We start from the raw sequence: 13,641 nt of genomic DNA, 5'->3' as shown, positions 1-13,641 counted from the left end.
ATCCCGAATCTATCAAAGTTTGATCTTTTCTAATGTGTTCATTTATTTTCAGTATCACCTCAACAAAGTGGTTTTGGGGTGGCATTTTTATATCTATGAAGTATTTGGGAAAATCCTTGATTAAAGAGGGATACGACAGAGATTAGAAACAAGTAAAATTAGAAGTACAACTTCAAAGAACAAGGCCTAGATGGTGTCATCTATCACCTGTGCCTGACCTCACGCCTGCACAGGTCATTTCCTACTATGGCTGTCACACACTGCCACACACAGGACTCTGGCCATCCACAGCTCTGGAGGTTGGAAGTTTTATTTAAATGGGGGTGCCATTGGAGCTATACTTCTGGAGTCGTTAGAGGGAAATTCTCTCCTGTTTTTAGCTTCTAGAGGGTACATGCTAAGCTTCCTTAGCTTACGGCTGCTTCTTCAAACCCAGAAGCACGGCCTCTTTATCCATCCCATCGTTTAACTCAGCTGTTTAATCTCTCCCTCTGTACAGACCACTGTGGCTGCACTGGGCACCTCTGGAAACCTAAGCAGGTCCTTCCAGCTACAGCGTCTTCCCGTGTGCCAGGTAAGGCAGTCTTTTTATAGCCAAGAGAATGAGGACACGGGCATCTTAGGGTCCTTATGACACCAACACACAGCTGAACAAACTACTAGATATGATAATCCCCACTGTCATTAGGAAACCCACCGACAGGGGATGGGAACTACCATGACAGTACAGTTAGAGAAGCAAGCTGAGAATGAAGACACTGTTCCACAATGTTTTGAGACCTAGGCACTGTGATTGCACAGGCTAGCGGGCCTGCAGTCTGAGGTGAGCTAATGTTAGTGTCTTTACACTGGACCCTGGTGTGAGAACAGATGTAAAGAAGTGTGTGCAGACTCCTGAGGAGGCCATGTGGAAAGGAAAGGGAAGTTGGTCAGGACAAGGTTAGGAAGCACTTGGGAGGATGTATAGATTACAAACTGTCCAGACAAGGGTAGTGACCGCCATCCTGGGAATGCCAGCCCTGAGAGCTCCCACACCTCAGCTTGCAGAGGCCAGAAGTGGCCTCCCAACAGTAGGCAGATGACCACCTAGGAGAAGCTCTCAGACACACACGAAATAAAAAGCCCCTAGCTCACGTTTCCTGAACACATGTACCTGATTACATGATAGCCCTGGCCATCTCTTTGCCAACATGCATGTCCTTTGTGACCATAATCCTCCACCACACAAACCACTGTTGATAGAAACGTACATCACTGCCCTTTATCTCTCCCTACTACGAACATAACAAATACCTGTGTCCTCTGTGAGGTTATCAGGACTCCAACTCTCACAGCTGTGAGGAAATAGAACATAGCTTCTCAATATCTACTTTATGGTGCTTTGTTACCTATCCTTCCCCCTAAGCAGATCCAGCATTAGGAGGAAGTAAATTAGCCAGCAGGCTCCCAAGCCATCTTAATCGTGAAACCAGCCTCAAATGTTCTGCTGCTCTCCCAGTCCACAGATCCACTGAAATGAAGAAGCTGCAGCAGACTCTCCGAGGCCCATCCTCACACACACCAGGTGAGGAGACCCCCATGGTCCAGCCTCACACCAGGTGAGAAGCCCTGCCCTGCAGCAGCTTCCAACACTGAGGACTCTGTATTTTAGTAGATACACCTTTAAGAAAGGCTGTGGGAAAGGGCGTTCTCAGCTGCATTTAGCTTTTCTATCTGAAGAAAACATTGTTTAATGAATATTATAACACTTGAGGAAATTAATAGCTGACTGTTCTACGGAACAAGATATGCTGTTGTACATTTGAAGAAAGTTACAGAAGTTCATGAAATGTGCTGTGTAAATCTTTAGACTTTACTATGAAGCCCATGAAAACAATTATGTTCTTATGCACAACATCTGAAAATGTAAAATATAAAACCAAGTTTTCTCTTATGGATAGTATAACAGAACAGCATACATAAAAAGACAATGTCCAGTAGAATCCCATTTCACATTTCAGCGAGGCTGTCTTCCTGCCTGTTCCCCTGCAGAAAGAAGGGGTCACCAGGGGTCTGAGAGCTACAGGGACAGCTGGGACACAGCTCTGTTCCCTCAGCCCCAGAGTCCCACGAGGTCACACGATGGGAACCGGAGGCAGGGGCAAGGCCAGTTCTCGTGGCTGGAAGGCAGCAGTGGCAGGCACAGCTTCTCACTGCGTCAGTCCGGTTATTAAACGGATGTGGGGCTCATCACACTTAGGATGGTGGATGGTCTTCCCCCCGAATGCTCCGATACTTGGCCATGTCTTCTGGAAACACTTTAGAAAGTTCCTGAATCAGTAGGCTTTTAAATTTCTACAAACAAAAAATGGCTGTGTCAAAAAAAAAAAATCCAAATTATAGACAACACATCCCATCCAAGAAACCCAGAATCCCACTGAGCCACCCAAAGGGAAGGAGCCAGGACACTTCTTCCACAAGTTAACACCCAGAGTCAACTACGAGATGTCTGTAGTTAACCTGTTACAGGGACACCACCTCTCTGAAAGGGGACTGTATCTTTAAGACAATTCCTTGTTCTGGCTTAAGAAGAAAAAACCCAGCACCTCCAACCAGGTGCTCCCAGTACAGTGGAGAGGACTTCTGCAGGCAGCACACACTGGAATTGTAATACTCACTGAAGAATTACTCACCAGAATTACACAGGTCACGTGTGCAAACATCTCCTAAGCTTTCTCCAGCCCTGGAAACGTATTATCCACCTCTCCAGCCACCTATCCCTCACAGTTAACTATCTTAGTCTAGAGAAACTGTACAATGGCTGCACCCGAAGCCTCTACTCTCGGGGCCACAGGCCCAGTATCACAAAGACACACGCTACCCTACTGCAACAACTGAAAAGCTGTGTAACTGGTGCCCACTGGGGACATGCAGGCTGCAGAGTGTGCCCTGAGACGGTCACAGGTCTCAGGTGAGAGATGACACCAAGAGCTACATGTGCTCAGGGAAGATTAACCATGGGTACCCATCACTGGGCAGTGCACTCCAGCACAGCCCAAGGCAGTGAGTCTAAGATACGGCCAGTCACTGTCCAGAGGGGATTTCTGCTGGGTATCCAGGAATTTCTCAGCCCAAGCTGACAGATGATGCATGGACTTCGTGTTAACCTGGCCAACCCCACTTCTGCAGCACGTGATCTAACAGAGCCCCTTGCTCACTCCGAGCAGCAGGCTCTCTGTGCTGCCTGCATACAGCAGACACAGGCAGGCTGGCATCAGCAAGCAGTGAGCAGCACAGGCCGAGCGTGCAATGATGGAGTACAGGCCGAGTGGATGGTGGGTATAGAAAATACAGACACCCCAACCAGCACACCGAGGAAAGAAACTCTAAGGAAGGTCGGGCTGAGCACGCAGAGGAAGAAGCTGGCTGAGCTGAAGAAGGAGGCTCACTGTGCAAAAGGAACATGAATTCAAGGCCAAGGAGAATACAACCCTAAACAGGGCCTGGTGGCTAACAGGGAGCCCAGGAAACAGAAGGGTACACAGTGCGGTCACTGCAGCCACGCACAGTGCGCCCATCTGAAAACCAAACACCATCAATGACCTCAGTGAGCAAACTATAGTTCATGTCAAGACACAGCTCCCTAGAGCGGCTGAGTTCTCTGTGTAGTGTCACACTGTAAAGAACAGTGAGGAGTCCAGGGGTCAGACGCTGGAGATAGAACATAAACCATCCAGAATCCTCCAACTGCGACACCATTAGCACCGGAAAGTCCTCCAGTCAGGGTCTACACAGAATCACAACAGGCACACTGATGTCAGACGTTACCCAAGGGGAGGGAGTCAGACAGGAAACCACAGGGACATCGACAGATAAACTCAGCCTTTTTCACTGTCGGACTGTCAATGTGTTTCTTGTTTTCCACAGGACTCACTGACACTCAATGTAACTATTGCACATGCGCGAAATCCCCGTGTGGCAGAGCTCAGCACTGCAGACAGGGCGCTAAGCCTGTCGGCACGCTGGCTAGGAGCCCCTTTCCCGTACGCAGACACGCCTGCCTTCCTTCCTGTCTCACCTTCATCGTGTCAATCTTTCCCTTGACTTGCTCGTTCTTAGCTAGAGCCCTCTCCAGGCACTCTTTGGTGTAGAGCTGGGGATTCCGACCTTGATCAATGTATCTGGAAACAAGAACACCACAGTAAACACACAGCTGACTCACCTAACCTCAGCTCTCTGCAAACTAGGAGCAAAAAAAAATCCAGGAGATTCTCTTTCTACTTCTTTTAGCAGTTCATGAAATCAAGTAATGATCACTTATAAACCTCAGAAGTGTCTGTCACAAGCCACTCATTCACATCTGCTCAGCCCTTATGTTCAAATGCAATGCATGCAAAAAGAGGAATACACCACACATCCCTGATACTACCTTCTGGATTCTCAAACAGCGTGATAAAGCTCGTAATGTTAAATGCACTGCAGGAGCTCACATCTGTGACAGGCACAGCTGCGATGCAGCATCCACTTCAGGTCAGCCTGACTACTCAGGACATGCCGTGTGGTCACGTCAGAAGGGAGGAGCATCACAGCCATGTGCAGGACAGTGTCCACTCGATGGGAGAGGGTTTTCTCAGTACACTGCGATATCAGACACACTCTAGGGACCTAGTCACAGGGTGTTTCTCTCCATTAGTTTACAGTCAATCAGACTTTCTGATAGTTTACAGACTATCTCTTGACACTGTCAATACTTTTATATGCCATCATATCCTGATGTCATAAAACCTACTGCCCACAATATCCAGATTTTCCAGGACAGACTACGTGGATATTTCTGTATACTAGGTAAATCTGTATCACTCAGCTGTATTAATTCTTCATTACAGAGGAAGGCCACCACCACACCCAGACCATTTAAAAAAGAAAACAAATCCACAGAAGAAAATCAAACAAATCACTTCAAGTTAATACCCATTAAATTTGCCTTTATGACAAATAGCAAAAATAACAATTTGTAGGATTTCCATTTCATTTCAATATTTTTGTAATAATGTAATGAAAGCAGCATCTGGTTACATCTCAAGCAACACAAGAGCTTGAAAAACTTATCATTCGGGTGTGTTAAGTAAACAGGCGGCTCCTCAACACAAGGGGGCCTATGGTGTTTGAGGCTATAAAGTTGACTCTGACTGACCTCTGCAGACGCACAAAGTCAAACACTGGGCTGAAGTACTAAGAGTTTACGTCATCTTTGCTCTGGAAGTCCATGTGCTATCAAGTGCGCACTAGCAAGGTCATGAGAGAGAGCCTGGAGATTCCTCCCACACTGTGTCCACAGCCTGTCCATGAATAAGTTAAAGGCACCGCTCTCCTCCCAAGCCTCTGCTGTGACAGGTCTACAGGACTCTGGTACAAAGACACCTCCTCACAGCCACCTGGACAGACATCTTCCTCCCAACAAAGGACGGACCACCTCCCAGGCTCAGCTTACCCCAGGAAGCTTCTCAAAGGCCAGACTATGTTATTTTTCCATGTTTGTGGATATATATCACACACAACTGGTTTTGTTTTAAGACAGGGTTTCTCTATGTAGCCCTGGCTGTCCTGGAACTCCCTATAGACTAGACTGGCCTCCAAGTCAAGAGGGCCATGTGCCTCTGTCTCCCAAGAGCTGACATCAAAGGTCTGTGCCACCACGCCCAGGTGCAGCTCTTAAGGAATTGCAAGGTTTTTCTGTGGCCTGAAGTCCTTTCTCCATTGAACTCACAAACGTGTCTTTATATATTTAACAAGCTTTTAATTCCTTATTTTCATGTTCTCAATAACACAACCCTGGAGTAATACTTATCCTTGTTTTAACCCCACTAGCCCATTACAACCCTGGAGGACTGGCCGTCCTGCCTCCCTCTCACTCACTGACACAGCTAACCAAGAATCAGAGAGATCCAGTGGTACTTACTCAAAAACTTCCAGAGGCACCGTGATATCATGCAGCTGCTGTCTGCACTTATCTATGTCCTGTAAGCCCGTAACAATAAAGTTCCTGGGAAAAAGGCAGAGTGGGGGATGTGGTTAGCTCAGGGCATCATAGCACACCCCAACACGGCCCAGGCCACTGTGCTTCAAGTCCTGAGGGTTAAAATGGCCAAGGTCAGGGACATCAGGCCAGATAACCGATGTGGCAGCAGGGTAAGAGACAGCCACAGGAACTGGATAAGAGAACACAAGGCCAGTCTCAGCAGGCTCTGGTCTAGGCAATGCTCCAGCCTGTTCCCATCTCACAGAGCCATCCTTGAGGGGTGATACCACAACTCTGTACCTTAATAAACAACATCTCAGCTGAGACACATCCCTGCACTCAGCCATAAGAGACTGAACTGTGGGAAAAGATTGTTTCTAGGGCAGTCTCCCAGTCTAGAAAGTGGAGTTGCCCCAACTCTGGGGAGCGGAGACAGAGAGAGCAGACTTCAGGTGCAGACACTAGAGGCAGGCGGCCTTGCCTTTCTGCTGGACTGGGCATGTCTCTGCTGGGGCTGTGCTGGCTCCCTTCTCCCAGCCTACTAGATGAACCTTGACTACCTGCTCGCTGGGCCTGTACCTTCACGTTAACTTTCTAACCCAGGAGCACCAAGGCAGCTCAGTGGCTGGGACCAGAGGGAAGTCAGGAGACTGGTGCTACCCTTAACAGGCTCCGTGCTGCTCACACCTGAACCCTTGATTGCCACAGGATTCTGGGGACACCTTTGGACTTACAAAAATACGCTCAGATACTTAATAAATTTTCCTTCTAAGCTCAGAAAGGAGGTGAAGACAGAGCAAAGCTTTCTGGAGTGCAGGTCACTGAATGGGGTTTCAGGGAAGACAGCATGGAGAAATGGACTCCAGCTTAAACGCAGTAGGCACAGTCTGCAAGGAAAAAGCCCGTCTCTACTGGGTTAAACCTCAGCTCCCTCCAGAACCATCCCGGATTACCTAGCTGTCCCAATCCCTGGAAAGTGTCCCATATATAAGCGGTGAGACCTCCTGAACATTTTGTGTTTCCCTGGAGGCCATTCCAAGGCCAGGCGACATGACTAGCACAAGATATTGTCAAGAAATCAACCCTCTGTGGCGGCCTTTTTCCACAGCCAGGCCTATGCAGCAGGTGGCTCAGGGCCCTCCCGAGGTGCACGCTTCTCTTTAAGTCAAGAGTGAAGTCAACCTCCCCAGGGCGTTGGGGTGGGGTGAAGTGTACGTGGTGCCTACCTCCCCTTACGGGATCAGGGTAGTCCCGGACTGGCCTGTAGGGTCAGAGTGGTACCAGCCTCCCCTGTGTGATCAGGATGGACCCTCCTCCCCAGTGGAGTCAGGATGGAACTGGTCTCCCCTATAGGGTCAGGATGGACCTGGAGCTACCTCCACCCTCGGGGGATCATGACTGAGCCTCCTCTCCTGTGGGGTGAGGTCAGATCTTCTTCCCCAGTGGGGTCAGGATGAAGCCTGCTTCCCCTGGTCAGGACGGAACTCGTCTCCCCTGTGAGGTCGGGTCAGGATGGACCCGGCCTCCCCTCAGGATCTGGGGATAAACGCCAAAGAGCCCCAGTGGGGTCCCCAAGGCCAGCGGGCAGGGGCTCCGCACGGAAGAGTCTAACTCCCCGACCCCCCGAGCCGTCACTCACAGCTTCTGGCTCAGCCCCGCCTGGCTGCTGGGCTGGAAGTCGCTGACGATGATGCCGAGCTGCCGGATGTTCTCCACGAACTTCTCCAGGTGCTCCTCCAGGTGGTCAAACTTCTCCGCCATCGCCGGCTTCGCCCGTCTCTTAGCCACAGCTCCCAGCGACTCGGGATCCACAGCGCTCCCCCGCTTCCGGCTTCCGGAATCCCACTTCCGTTTCCTCGAGGGCGGGGCCTCCTCGGGGGCGGGGCCTGGTCGCTGTGGGCGGGGCGAGGGGCGGGGTAAGTCTTTGAAGGGAAAACCCGCTTGGAAGCTTCTAAAGTGGAAGGAGAAATGTCAACCAGGAAAACACAGCCGGTGCGTGTGTAAAAGGGCAAAAATGAAAACTCTTAGCTGGTACCTAGCATCCTTCAATAAATAAAAATACCAAGTGTCATAGGGAAAGAAGAACGCTAGAGTGAAGGGCAGTAATTTAGACACAGTGAATCTTGTATGTTCATAATCTGGAAAGCTTAGGAGCTAGAAGCATTTTTCTTTAAAAAGATAAATATCTGGGCCCAGTGAGGTGGTTCAGTGGGTGAAGACACTTGCTGCTAAACCTGACAATCTGAGTTTGATCTCTCAGATCCTACACGGTAGGAGGAGAGAACAGGCTTCTGTAAGCTGCCCTCTGACCTCCATACTTGTGCTGTGTCACAGGTATGCCCACTCACAACGTACACAGGCACACAATACATAGTAAGTAAATGTATTTAAATTGGGAAATCAAAATAGAGCCATGTTTTTTAAAACTGGCCAGGAGGCAACAATCTCTTTCAAAAAAAAAAAGAAAAAAGGAAGGAAGAGAGGAAGGGAGGAAGGCAGGCAGGAAGGGAGGGAGGGATAGAGAGAGGGAGAAAGGAAGGGAAGGAGGGAGGGAAGGAAGGAAATACCTAAGCCCTGGTTGCTTTTCAACTCACTTTTTAAAATAGTCATTAAACATTAATAGTCTTTAACATTAAAGAACAGATGACTTCAAACTTCCGCAGACACTTTTAGGTTCTAGAAAAGGAACATTCAACAGCTCAGTTATAAGGGGCGGTGACTTTGAAAAATCAGTCTTGAGGGACAAGAAGCAAAAATATAAGTAAATCTTTCAATTTTCGTGAAAGGAGGAACAAGGAGACAAATGAGACAGAAGAATAGGGAGAATGGGGGTGCCAAAGGATGTATAAGGTGTATAAGGGTTCTCTGTGTGAGTCAGTGTTCTCTAGACTAACAGAACTTACAGAATGGAGATATATACATATATATAATATTATATATTATATATTATATATTATATATTATATATTATATATTATATATTATATATTATATATTAATTATATATTATATATTATATATACATAGTGAATTTATTAGAGTGACTTACAGGCTGCTGTCTGGCTACTCCATCAATGGATGATGGTGAACAGAAAGTCCAAGAATCCAGTAGTTGCTCAGTCCACTCCATGACGCTGGATGTCTCAGCTGGTCTTCAGTATACACTGGAGTCCCAAAGAAGTAGACTGTAATGCCAGTGAAGGAATGTATGTGCTAGCAAGGGGAGGACAAGCAGGCGAAAAACAAAAGCTTCCTGCTTCCATATCCTTATATGGGATTCTGGCAGGAGGTGTGGCCCAGATTAAAGTTGCATCTCCCTGCCTCAATATCCAGATCAAAGGGGTGTGTCTTCTTAAAGGTCCGGAGCAGAAATGAATCCGCCCACTTCAAACCAAGTAAAAACTCCCTTAACAGACACACCCTCCATTTCTGGATTCCAGTTAACTCTATATGTAGTCAAGTTGACCACCGAGAATAGCCATTTCAGTTCTCTAAACACGCAGAACTGACGTGTTGAAGGCATATATATTTAGTTTTATGTATGTGGTGTTAGAGTGGCTGACAGGGTGTGGTATGGGTAAGACAACAATGACTGACTCCCGGTGGAAAGGCTGAGAATCCAGTTGTTCAGTCTACAGGGCTGCATGTTTCTGCACCCAATCTGTTACTGGATTCCTGGGAGATTCCTGGAGAGCTACCAGGATTTGGTCTTTGTTAGGATCCTGAGGTCATTGGATTTAGTACAGTTTCCAGCAACAGGAGAGATGAACTTGAAAGAGAGAGTGAGGGCAAGCAGGCAAAATTTCTGTCTTCCATGTCTTACGAGCTGTTACTAGTAGGTGTGGCCCAGATTTAGCGTGCTTTCAATAATCTGATTAATATCTCTGAGTATGGTAACCTACACTTGTGGTCCCAGTGTTTGGGAAGCAGAGGCAGTCAGATCTCTGTGAGTTTGAGGCCAAGCAAGCCCATCTACATAGAGTTTCCGAACAGACAATGAAACCCTATCTCAAAAAGGAAAGGAAGGGGGAAAAAAAGAGATAATCCCTCAGTGGGGTGACCAGCATCTCAGGTTTCAGTTTACTCCAAAGACAGTCAAACTGACAACCACGATTAACCATCTCAAGTTCAGCCCTTGTCAACTTCACACATACTCAGAACTCCTTATGTCATACTTAACTTACAAAGGAGAACAATAACAAGGTCATAATTCCACCTGACGTGATGTAACTATCCCATGCACAGCTGAAAACATGAATGTTTTATAACATGGCCTAATGTCCCTCGAAGAATGATTATTCTTAGTGTCTCATAACTTAAATGTGACAATATACATTTACAGCATTTGACTACTGATATCTCTATCAATGTGATACTACATCACATGACAATGAAATAGAGGGAAAATGCAAATATTGACTTAATATAGGTATCTGTATGCACAAACATGTTCTTAACAAAATAGGTCAAAAAACACTCATGTTAATTACTATCCTTTTTTCTGCAACTGCTTCTGTGCCCTTAGCTGGCATTTATAACTGCCTTCCTCTTCTCCCATTGTGTATTTCCTCCACTCTCAGTAAGCATCTCAGCAGGTCTTGATTCTGGCACTTGGGGAGTGACCCATACGTTCATCTCTGAGAGGTCTGGGCGATTGTCATCCTGCCTGGAGGGCTTTGCTATAGTTTCCCACTGAGTTTAAGCATCTGACATGGTAACACCAAGAGAAGTGATGAAGGGTCTCCTGCTCCCCAGACATGAGCTTCCCTCCACTGTGGAGAAACAATCTAGTTCCTCCTTGGTAACCTGGATAAATCACCCCTCCTAACACTTTTACTCCTTTCTTACCCTGTGGGCTTAAGGGCATTGTAATGGCTATTCCTGGTTGTAATTTGACTGCATCTGGAATGAACTATAATCCAGAAATGGAGGGCACACCTGCGATCCAGATCCTGAGGCATAGTGGCCATGAAAAGATTAGACCAGGCGAGTAGTACACGCCTTTAATCACAAGAGACTGAGGCAAGCAGATCTCTGATTTCTAGGCCAGCCTGGGAAAGAGCAAGTTCCAAATCCAGGCATGGTGGTACACACCCTTAATCTGGGCCACGCCTTTGCTGGAGGCCTAGATAATGGCATTGGAAGAAGGAAGACTCTCTCTTCTTCACCTGCTTGCACTTACTTGCCAGCACATCTGTTGGAATCTACTTCTTCAGGATTCCAGCTTATACAGAAGACCAGGTGAAACTACTAGCTTCGTGGGACTGAGCAACTACTAGAATTATGGACTTCCCATTCACAGCTACCCATTGTTTGGGTTAGTTGGATTGCTGACTGTGAGTCATTACAATAGATTCCTCTAAGATACAGGGGCATTCCATAAGTTCTGTGGCTCTAGAGAACCCTGACTAATGCTGGCATCAGAAGCCTACAGTGGCCTGAGGGGAAATCTGAGCTCCCAGTTCAGTGGAATGTTGGTTGTGGCTCCTTGAAGGAGCACTCCCCACTGTGTATTCAAAACTTCTAGGCCAGCAGAACTTTAAGCCATGGGAAGAGGAAGCAAAATTTTTCCCAGTGGGTCCCCAGGGGTGATAGTGAGTGAAACCATCCCCATTTACACCACCTTGATTCCAGGATCTGTGAATCCTGGCCATGGGAGAAACTGTACCATATCAATAGGTGCTGATTCAAAGCATACACTGCCTTCTGGAGAACCCTACCTCAGCCCTCCGGGATGCCTAATTGGCACTGTAACTTTCTTCAAAGGGCCATTCTATCTTTCTATCAGAGGAGCTGCTTCAGAGTAATGGGGAACATGGTAAGAGGAGTGGATTCTATGGTGGTAAAGTGAATCTCTTTGTCTGTAGCAATACTGTGTGGAATACCATGATAGTGGGTTATAAAAGTCCACCTATGATAGTTTTGGCAAAAGCATCCTGCGTAGGAAAGGCAAATCTGTAACCAGAATAAGTGTCTATCCATCATATCCAAAGCATTGTCTTGTCCATGGAGAAAGTAGTCCAGTGTAGTCAATCTGCCACCAAGTTGCTGGCTGATCATCCTGGTAAATGGTGTCATATCTGGGGCTCATGGTTGGTCTCTGCTGTGGGCAGACCTGGCACTCAGCAGCAGCTGTAGCCAGATCAGCCTTGGTGAATGAAAGTTCGTGTTATTGAGCCCAAGCATAACCTCCATCATGGCCACCATGGCCACTTTGTTCATGTGCCCATTAAGCAGTGACAGAGATGGCTGGGGACAGAAGCTGACTGTTCACAGAACGGGTCATCTTATCTACTTGATTATTGAATTCCTCAGTTGAAGTCACCTTTCAATGAACATTTACATGGGACACAAGTATCTTCACATCCTTTATCCATTTGGAGAGATCTATCCATATATTTCTTCCCCCAGATGTCTTTCTCATCTATTTTTCAATCATGCTCTTTCCTTGTGCCAGGCTATCCAGGCAACAGTCTACATATAGACTGTATTCATTGTCTATAGCCTATGAATCAGTAAAGGACTGAACATCTGGCCATCTCTCCTTCCAGACAAAATGTCAGACCACGTGTGCTCCCCAAGGTTCTACTCACTGTGAAGATTTGCATTCACTCATGTCTTTCAAGGTTGTCCCAGAAAGAGACAGTTTTGAAGACTGTACAACCAACTTTAAGACTTGGTGAATCAGATAATATCCAGGTCATGATGGGCAATTCAGATCACATGGTAAATTTATGGGATTTTGTCAAATGTTCAGTTTCCAGTAAAACCAAGCAGCCTGAGTGCTGTCTCTCAAAGGAAGAACAATTGTCTGTAGATGATTGTAGAGCCTTGCTCCAAAACCCCAAGGAAGTCCTCTGTGATTCACCTATAGGAGCCTGCCAAAGGCTCCAAACAGCGTCTCTATCTGCCACTGACACCTCAAGTACCATTGAGTCTTCTGGATCATATGATCCAAATGATAGAGGAGCCATCACAGCACCCTGGACCTGTTTAAGAGCCTTCTCCTGTTCCAGGCCCAGCACAGAGCTACCAGCTTTCCAAATCACTTGGGATTTGGACTGGAGTAACATACTCAAGAGGGGAATGTTCTACCCCCAGAGTTCAAATAGATCCATTGAACACTGTGTTTCTTCCTTGGTCCAGGTGGAATGGCTTGTCTTTCACGTCAGAAGGAATATCAGTGTGGCTGACAACAGTGGACTCCTAGAAATTTCCCCGAGGTAGAAGGCCCTTTGATTGCATTTATTTCCCATCCTCTGATATATATATCCTTTATCAACAAGTCTACAGTGATTATTACCTCTTGCTCACTAGGTCAAATCAGCAAGTCATCAATACAGTGGACCAGTGTGATATTTTGTGGAAGAGACCTGTGGTTCAGATCCCTTTGAGCTAAGTTATGACACAGGGATGGGGAGTGAATATACCCTTGAGATAACAGTAAGCATGTACTGCTGGCCTTGCTGGATGAAGGCAAATCTCTAGCTACCATGAGGGGAGAAGGGGAATATCCTTAATATACAATATATCCCCATGACATTTTAAATAATTGATTATATTTTTAAAAGAAAGTGGTCGTGAAAACATCAAGCTATTAACAAATGACTCTGTACCAAACATCTCCTAGACTTGATGGTTTA

At 46.8% G+C, this 13,641-nt stretch overlaps 1 protein-coding gene across 1 annotated transcript; it reads right to left on the bottom strand.

Annotated features, from left to right (window-relative positions):
* Positions 1-1,831: 1,831 nt before the first annotated feature.
* Positions 1,832-7,827, bottom strand: Med10 (mediator complex subunit 10). The gene is made up of 4 exons (XM_028782727.1): positions 7,638-7,827; positions 5,939-6,022; positions 4,058-4,160; positions 1,832-2,334 (listed from the first exon to the last, which is right to left on the bottom strand). The coding sequence occupies exons 1-4, from the start codon at positions 7,757-7,759 to the stop codon at positions 2,236-2,238; spliced, it is 408 nt and encodes a 135-aa protein (XP_028638560.1). The 5' UTR covers positions 7,760-7,827; the 3' UTR covers positions 1,832-2,235.
* Between the last annotated feature and the right edge of the window lie 5,814 nt (positions 7,828-13,641).

This window comes from Grammomys surdaster, unplaced genomic scaffold (genome assembly GCF_004785775.1).
Source record: "Grammomys surdaster isolate TR1022 unplaced genomic scaffold, NIH_TR_1.0 843, whole genome shotgun sequence".
Classification (NCBI taxonomy): domain Eukaryota; kingdom Metazoa; phylum Chordata; class Mammalia; order Rodentia; family Muridae; genus Grammomys; species Grammomys surdaster.
The sequence above is the reverse complement of the archived record's forward strand: the minus strand, read 5'-3'. Positions and strand labels throughout refer to the sequence as shown.

Bases quoted from the DNA above. Each gene is read 5' to 3' on its own strand.
- Med10 (XM_028782727.1), bottom strand. From the start codon at position 7,759: ATGGCGGAGAAGTTTGACCACCTGGAGGAGCACCTGGAGAAGTTCGTG. The intron at 6,023-7,637 runs GTGAGTGACGGC...CCTTTTTCCCAG, and splicing joins GCGGGGCTGAGCCAGAAGCT to GAACTTTATTGTTACGGGCT. The intron at 4,161-5,938 runs GTAAGTACCACT...TCTTGTTTCCAG, and splicing joins GTGCCTCTGGAAGTTTTTGA to ATACATTGATCAAGGTCGGA.